We start from the raw sequence: 8,743 nt of genomic DNA, 5'->3' as shown, positions 1-8,743 counted from the left end.
ACCCACTCTACTCTTTTACTCTCTCTTCTCCCCACCCTAAACATTCCAGCCTTCCCTGCCACTAGAGAGGGGAGTTGTTTATTGATATTATGCAAGTACTGAAATATTTTTCTTTTTCTTCTCTGCTGTCCTGTTTTTCCCTCTCTCTCCCTCTCTTCTCCAGGGGTTGCAAAGGTAGTTCAAACCCCTCCAGTCATCTCGGCTTATCAGCCACAGGAGATACATTCCTCTGGGCTGCTCCCTTTATAAGTCACTGCTGGCCGGGCGCCCGCCCGCCGCTCCGCAGCCTCCGCGCCGGCAGCGCTGCCCGCTCCGCGCTGCCCCCGCCATGCCCTAGCCCGGGCCCGCTCACCCGCCCGCCGCGGGACCCGCAGCAACTCGGGGAGGGTCGGCAGCGATGGCACCCCCGCTCCCGCGCCCCGCCCGCCCCTGAGGGCGGCTGCTGCCGCCGGGATGTTCAGCTGGCATCGGAGCTTCACCCTGGGAGCGCCCTGGAGGAGAGGTGAGTCGGCCGCCCCCCCGGGGCCAGCCGGCGGCTGCCAACACCTCCCCAAACCCGCACCCCCGCCACCCCCTTCCTTCCCCTCAGTGGCCGCGCGGACGATACTTAGGACAAGCCCATCCCGGCCCGCCCTGCTCCCGGGCCCCGCCGGACGGGCACCGCGCCGCTGCCGGCCCGGCCCCATGCTGCGCTCCCTGCTCTCCGGCTGCCTCTGTCCCCTCGCAGGTAAGGCTGCCCTAGGCGCGCCCCTCTCGCTTCAGCCTCCGGCCCGTCAGCCCCTGCCCCGGGGCTGGCGGGGACAAAGATCGCGCTTAAGAAGCCCGGTTTCATTTCCTCTTAATATGGGCTTATTTTGCCTTGGTAAGCGTGGCAAAGCTGGGGAGAGAGGAGCAGGGGAGGCGGGAGCACTGTGTCTCCGAGCGGTCCGTGCTGCCGGGCGACCGGCACCCACCGGAGCGGCTGCTGCCGGCACCGCGCGGGTCCGGCACCACCGTGAGGCGGGTCGGGGCTGCCCTCCGCCCGTCACGGCGCGGGCCACGGCCATCGGCTCGCTTTCTAGGCTAGTGTATCCTCATCCAACAGGGATTGTCGCAGGATCGAAGTGTTTTACTTGCTTCCTCCTGTGCAGATGAGATGACCCTGGCAGGAAAGGCAGCTACAGGTCCTGATCAGCTATAACTTTTTAAGCCTGTTGTGCGAACAAATTATGTGGTCTCAGTATGCCTTTTCCAGGCATAGTGGGGCCACTGTATTTTATGCCTTAGCCAGAGTTGCAGGCGTTGAGATTACAAGCCCCATTCTCAGAATTCTCTTAGCATCCCTGTTTATCCCTCAGCTTGGTTTGTGGCAGCTGTAAACGAGATCGGCAAGTTCTGTCTCATTGGCATGGCTGCACTGGGCTGGTTTGCTTGGCATGGAGGTGGCTACAGAGAGAGTTTGTTAGAGCATAAATGTAGTGCACAGTGCAACAGCAGGACGGTAAAAATGTTGGAAACCCATGTGTTTGGGGTGGTGATACCTTCTGGGGTCCTGACTTTCCATCCTTATGCCAAACTCCTGCTTCCTTGGAGTGCTGCAGCAATTGTTCCTATGGAGTCACCAGAGCTGTCACATTCTTGGGCATCCCCTCAGGTACTCTCTGCTTGGATTTGTTCTTCCCAGCTGTCTTGGTCTGGGACAGCTACTTAGAGCTCCGAGTGAGCTGGAGCCTCTGTGAGGTGCCCCAGCAGGTAACTGTTAAGTGCTGCTGCCATCAAGGCTGCTGAAGCACGTTGCTCTGCCTGGGTTCAGTCTGTAAACTGCTACCCAATGACACAAAGGGCTTTAGAGCAATGCTGCTGTGAGAGCATGCCTGCATCCTCTTAAGATGTGGAGGGTGTTTGAGGAGTGTTTTACAGTATGGTGGAAACTGCTCCTTTTTGCCCTGGATGTAATTTGTTTCCTCCAAGATATACAGTGCAAACTTGATGGCAGGGTTAGGAGGTGAAAGGAAGCTTGCTTTTCCACCACCCAGACACAGCAGTATTGTTAATGGGGTAGGTGAAAGCTTTGGTGGAGGAACAGAGTTATCCTACAGAGCACTGAGGGATCAAAAAGAGGTTCAGCTAGAATTTATCCAAATAAGAAATGGCAACATCACTCTCTAATCACTTCAGCTAGGAAAAAGACACCAAATATTATGTGTGTCCTGATTTGTATGCCATCTCTATTCAGAAATAACATTCTTGGTTCTTGCTCTCACTGCGACTCTAAAAGATTTCAGACATGCCAGAGTATGGTTACGCCTGTCCTCCAGAGCTACCTTGTTTGAGCAGAAGCAGCTCTCCGGGGTTTTACCAAGGGACAGCAATGACTGCTCATGAAGAATGGGTAAACAGCGACCTTTCTAATACCATTCTCGAGTTCCTTTGGCTTCAGTTGAAGCACTGGTGTCTAAATGGCCTTGGTCTTTGGGGCTATTGAACAGTTGTTTATCCAAGCTTATTATAGGCAATAAAACCTGAATTACTACATACCTGTCATCCCTGGGGGGCACGTTCCATCCTTGCAAAGGGCCTCCTGGCTCCTAGTTAATTTCTGGCTGAATAATCCTCTGTGATATGAGGCAGCCTGCAGATCAGATGTACAAGGAAAAGATCTAAATTAGACAGTTTTTGCCAATGTGTGATATATTTGTTTCAATTTTCTGCTCAGATATATCACTGAGTTGTGTGCTAAATAATCTTTTGCTGTTATAGAGGGCTGCTCATGAAAGCACTGTTTCCTTTATTTAAGGTTTTGAACCTTTCTCTTCGAGGAACACATGGGAATTTCCAAGGAGAAGGATTTGCAGGTCTTTAGTGGCAGCTGTCATCTCCCTGACAAAAATCTCACAAATAAGCCCCAAAGGTGTTTGTAGGGGCTGAACCTCTTCCCTCCTCCAGCCTTCAGGACTGGTTACATTGCAGAGTGGGGAGGACTTGGGCTCTAATCCTTGTGCACCAAAATTATCCCTGGCCAGGTTTTCCCACCGGGTCGTAGATACAAAGAAATAAGTTGCAGCGTGAATGCAAAAACGAGTGGGAATAGCGCTTTAGCTGGTGCAATGCACAGGGTGAGGTGTTGGGCTAAAAACTGGTGACTGCCAGCCTACACAAGTAACTGATAAACCAGGTGGTCTGAGGGGACCTGCTGTGCCCCGGGACTTTCTGCCAGAGGTCACTAATCTATCAGTCCTGTCGCTTGGTTTCAAAAACTTCACAGGTCACTTGGAATGAATTGGAGCAAACTGTAAAAGTGTCAAGTGGCCTCTCTACTTGGAAATCCACTTCCTCTTTAGTTCATCCAACTATATCAATCAGTAAACAATCAATCTCCCTCTCATTCCACCTCAAATGCTTGAAAAGAGCTATAATTAGCTCCTCTTTACTAAAGCAATGAATGTCTTCTCAGAGAGTCTCAGTCAGAGTCCTTAAACCCTGTTATCTTTCTCTCGGCATCTACTTTATATGGATTTATCATTACCAGCTGCAGCTGTGGGTACCTATAACATTTCTGGTCACACTGTATTACCAAACCACGATCCTAAGGAACTTCACACACTTAACTAACATTGAGACTAGACACGACCTTGGAGCCAAAGGATCCAAGTACTTCGTGCTTTTTGTTCAAGGACTATCTGAAATCTCAGTTTTGTCATAACTATTCCTTTGCATTCAACATTTTGAGCAAATCAAATTGTATATGTATGTACATGAAATCCACATGCATTTCACTTCTCCAGCTGGGTAAATTGAAGTTCAGAGAATCAGATCTATTGTGCAAATACTGTTACGACACGGCAGCATGTTCCTCTGCAAATGTGAATTTTTCAGTCACAACTCCAGTAAAAAAAACCCAACACAACAAGCAAACCGAACAAAATAAAACAACAATAAACCCGATCTTTCTTCTGACAGTGTTTTTCAAGCCTTCACAAGTTTCTGCTGTTGTAGGTAGAAGTTGTAACTAGTGCACTGAAGACAACAGACCCTGCGATAAGCTTTCTGTATAAATTTTTCAGATCGTGATTATCCTAATTATTTAGGAGAATCCATGCTCAGATTGAGCAGCTCAAGATCGGGCAGCACACTCAGCACACTGCTTGAAAAGCATTGGGGAAGGCAGATAGTTTGCAGACTTTTGGTGACAAGTAGCACCTCTGCCATTGCCAGGATTGGGATCAACAGTCCAGTAAAGCGCCAGGTAGTCGGGAAATCCCCACGCCGTGGAAATCCATGGCAAAGCTGTGTGGAGATAGACTTTCCTCACAGAGGGTCAATTGGTAGTGGTTACTAATTTTCTGGGGTGTGGACTTTGTTTGTTTGTTGGGTTGGTTTGGGGTTTTTGGAAGCGTAATTCAATTCTTGTGAGCACTGAGGTCCTGTGCCTGCCTGAGCCCACAGGGCTGTGCTAGGGACAGCTCTTTCCCAGCTGGAGAGGTGACACGGCTCCCGCAGGCCCTGCGTGGGGGCTGCTGAGGAGGTGCCAGCACGGCCCCTGCGCCCGACCCCACCCTTCAGCACACGTGGGGTAAAAGTCATCAGCAAAAAATGCCTATTGTTTCAGAAAGGAAGTGACCCCTTCTCTCTTAAATGCTGGGAAATTGAGACCTCATCATTGGTGAGAAAAAAATCCACCTCTTCGAAATGAAAGGGAAATACCACCTGAGCCGTCCTGCCAACAGTGCTAAGAGAATGTGGCACAGTGACAAAACTAAGGGAGTCTTATACGGGAAGGAAGGAAAATGAGGGAGAAGCAGCCTTTCATTTCTAGGTCATGAGTCTGACTCCAGTGCACTAGTCACTGCTATCTAATGATTCTTCAAAAGGCAAGAGTCATCTCTTTGTTACTTGGAGGCCACAGCCCCATTACAGAACCAGTCCAGCATGGCAGGGTTTCATCCTGGGCATACCTGGAGCCACAGAGGAGTTACTAGGCAAGCTGTGTCCTCTGTAGGATGCTGAAAAACCTTTTCTGGCAATTTGCACGTGTGCCTTACTCCTGTACTCGGGGCTAAGCAAAATGGTAGGAGTGCTGTGGTTTGACTTTGGTCTTCCTTTGCAGGGCAGCTGTGCAAAGTCCCTGCTACTCCAACAACCCAAGTCATTGGCGATACCCTTTATTTTTGGTGGCACAGTAAAATTGGAAAATACTGGCCTTATGAACTGCAGCGTGTAGGATGTTGCATGTCTTGTGGCATGCAGTAGCAGGGAGAGGGATAGATTCTCTGAGTATCTCTGGGCTGTTCATCCTGTACAAGCCTGCCAGCACCACCCACTGTGGATGGGTTTGCTGTGCACATGGACCTTGCAGCAGTTCTAGAGACAAGCAGAAGGCTGCCATGGCTCTACCTCTGCTATTCTTTGTTAACACAGTGGTGGATGGAGACAAGCAAAGCTTTGGCTCCAGGTGTGCCACGTTTAACAGAGATTCTTCCCATGCTAAGTAGCCTAAAAATCAAGATGAACATTTTGAGACAACAGGTGGGCAGAGACTGGAAAGGAAGAGAGCAGCAAAGGGCAGTGCTGGTATGGTATGGCTCTCTACTGCCAGTAGCAGCACTCATTCCACTGCCAGCCTGGCCTCTTCCTGTCCCCTAGCGCTTCCATTAGTTGCATACATCAGAAAACCATGTGCTATGATACTTAAGTCAGTGCATCAGAGGCCATGGACCCTCTCAGAGATGTAGCGGAGCTTAACAGGTCTTGCACTGAAGGAATTGCCAGTGAAACACAACTTTGAGTCACAGGCATAGATGCAAAAGAGAAGAAAAATCAGACATTGGTTTCAGTACTTTGGAGCACGGGATTTGATATAGACTTTGGCTTGGTTTACTAGAAAGGTGGGAACTATTGCAAGAATTGGGCTTGAGCAGGATTGGAAACGTGAAGGAGTTTTTCCTGGGCAGTTGTTTGAATTCATCTTGTGCATCCAACTTACTTGGGATAAAGAAATTGCTTGAAAGTAATTTTATATTTAGGTATCTGCCCTCCTTCTCCTGGTCAGTGGTCTCTGTACTAATATACCAGGCTGAGTCCTGGCAGCTGCTAGTTATTGTGCAACTGGAAAAATAACTTGGACTTAAAAGTCCCAAGAAAGTGAAGCCTTGAGACAGGAGCTGATAGGGAGGGTATTTACCCTTGAAAGATTTACGTTTCTCTATTAGGCTGTGCTAACTGCAACATAGAAATATCCTAGAAAGCAATTAAAACATGATGCAGAGCAAAGTTCTAGAGACTTAGGTGGGACACATCTGCTCCTTGCACTCCCTACTAATTACCCCCAGGTATTAGCTAGTTCACTGTCACCACCTCCTTGTGAATTGGGAAGCAGTCTGATTCTCCAGCTTTACTGGCACAGGAAACCCAGCTTCCCAAGGCTACATATGATCACTTACCACCAGTTACAGGCCTATATTTCAATCCAGGGTACCCTGTATACCTCTAGGGTGACTACAGAGCCATATAACTCTTTGAAAGGGCTACTAGGCAAGTAGCACAAGCTACCCTGAGACAATGTTTGGCCTGGCCACACATGTTGAATATGCTTCAGGAACCTGTACTGATTCTGAAGCATGCACACAAAACTCCACTCCTTACCTGGCTGCCACACCAGCATACCAGCCAGCTTCCTAAAAACTACAGCATTTGCTATCTTACCCCCACCCCAGAGGGTTGTGGAAAACCGGTCCAGGGGAAAATTAACTAACAACAACAAAAAAATCTTGGCTGAATTCCCAGGAACAGCATGTCAAACCTGGCTGGCCTCCAGCACAAGTAAATACATCTTACCATTGTTAATGCCACCGTTCAGCTCTCTGAAGTTTTTCACACCTCCTTTCAGAAGCCCCTGTGCAGGATTGTTTGCAGCCGTACCCCTGCAGCACACTCCCTCCAGTACCAGGCAGGAGTTATCTCCCTTCCTTGCTTGCTTTACTCAGGGCCCCTGGTATTGCTGAACAAAGCACTTACAGGCCAAGCCCTCAGCCAAAATTAGCTGACACAGTTCTGTTAAGGGCCCTGGAAATTAGTTAATTTATAGCAGCTAAGGGTCTGGGTTGCCTTTTTTTTTTTTCTTTTCCCCTCAGTTGCACCATTCTGGTATTTGTTAGCAATATGCTTGAAAGAGCTGAGCGTTTTTGTATGCCTCTTTCAAGATCTGTAGCAGGAACAGTCTGCTTCTGGGAAGCCCCACGGTTTAGATTCTATAATACAGTTAACAGAGAGGAAGGAGACTCTTCTGTCAGTGAGGTGCAGCAGGAATAACTTGAGTTTCAGGTCACTGCCTGAATCATTGGAGATCTTTCTGCTGTAGCACAGATGACCTCACTGACCACAGGAAAGTATTATTAAATGAATGAGGATGAGGTGCCTAAGTGGGTTGCAAAATCCTGTTGTCCTTTGCCAGTATTTTGGTCTTGTGGTAGGGGGATGATAACATTTTGCTTCATCACAGGGCATTGGAAGAATAAATCAGAAATGCTCAAACACTGGCGTTTGCAGGACCTGACAGTGCTGAGAGCAACAGTTTGCAGCCTAGAACAGATAAACAATTTTTGTAAAACATGTTGCTAGTGACCACAGTAAGGGGAGAGCAAAGAACTGTTGTTGGCATCAAGGTAGCCATCCCACAGAGGGTCAAAGATTTAATCTTATTTTCTATTCTTTCTACTCCAGCCAAACCTTGTTCACATTGCAGCTTTTGTAGTCCTAAAAGATATGCAGTAAAGCATCTGACATCTCCTTCTGTAAGTAGCAAGACCTCATTTTAATATGCTGCTTCCTGATTTTAGACAAAGCAATATTTGTGTAGGCCAGGGTGAAACCAGTTAAGCAAGAAAAAACAGGGGCAGATTGAAAGAAGTGAGAGAATCTCCAGTCAAAGGAAAGCATGACATGATTAATAAGTGAGAACAATCAGTCTGTGGGAAAGAACTACCATTGCATATAGTAATTCCTGGTAAGAGTGACAGCTGTATGGTTTGTTCTTAAAAGTAATTGCAGGAATGCAACTGCTCTCCTCCTGACTCTCGGTGGTTTTGTTGGCCAGCTGGGGTAGTGATGCCATCAGAAGAGCCCTTAAGCTTTGTGTTTTTCGTGCAGATACAATGTTTTGTCTCTGGCTGCCAAGAGGTGTTTGCAGCTGAGCAGGTAGATCCTCTTGACTCCAAATCAAAGTGACTCACTTCCACCTCCTCCTTCCAAGACCTGGCACCCAGCTCCCTCTTAGAGCTGATGTTTTGCTGTATGTGAAACTTCAAACCAGTTACCCTATTCCTTGTCCTCAGGTCAGGGTCCCTCATACATATCCCAAAAGTGGAAGAGTAACAACAGATCCCAGCACAGGCTGGGCTGATGAGCTTTCCTGGGTAATGTCTTTTTCTTGTCCCACATCACAGTAACATCCTGGTGTTGTATTGCTGAGGTCTGGCACTGACTGTCTCAAACATGGCTCTTTGCACTGGGAAGATGCCTGTGAATCCTGCTAAGGGAGGCAGTGCAATTCTGTATATGATAAACAAATCTTATACAAGGGGTATTAGCACTACGTACCACAAGAAGCCCATCAGGTTATTTATCACTGACTCCCCTTTATAAAAATCCAGTGTAAAATATTAAATCAGTGGGTGTCTATGCACAGCAAAGGGCATGTTTCAGTGGTACGCCAGGAAATTCTCAAGATCAAATGAAGGGAATGCAAATAAAGTAGAGAATGATCCAT

The 8,743-nt window shown here is 48.1% G+C and overlaps 1 protein-coding gene across 1 annotated transcript in view; it reads left to right on the top strand.

The window, feature by feature from the left end:
* The first annotated feature begins 307 nt into the window (after window positions 1-307).
* LOC128811089 (uncharacterized) overlaps window positions 308-8,743 on the top strand; it is a 31,192-nt gene continuing 22,756 nt past the window's right edge. Inside the window, exon 1 of the mRNA XM_053984389.1 lies at window positions 308-502. Within this exon, the coding sequence (XP_053840364.1) occupies window positions 454-502 (49 nt within the window). The 5' untranslated portion in view covers window positions 308-453. The remainder of the gene's footprint in view (window positions 503-8,743) is intronic.

The sequence above is a fragment of the Vidua macroura genome, chromosome 8, assembly GCF_024509145.1.
Source record: "Vidua macroura isolate BioBank_ID:100142 chromosome 8, ASM2450914v1, whole genome shotgun sequence".
Classification (NCBI taxonomy): Eukaryota; Metazoa; Chordata; class Aves; order Passeriformes; family Viduidae; genus Vidua; species Vidua macroura.
The sequence above is the reverse complement of the archived record's forward strand: the minus strand, read 5'-3'. Positions and strand labels throughout refer to the sequence as shown.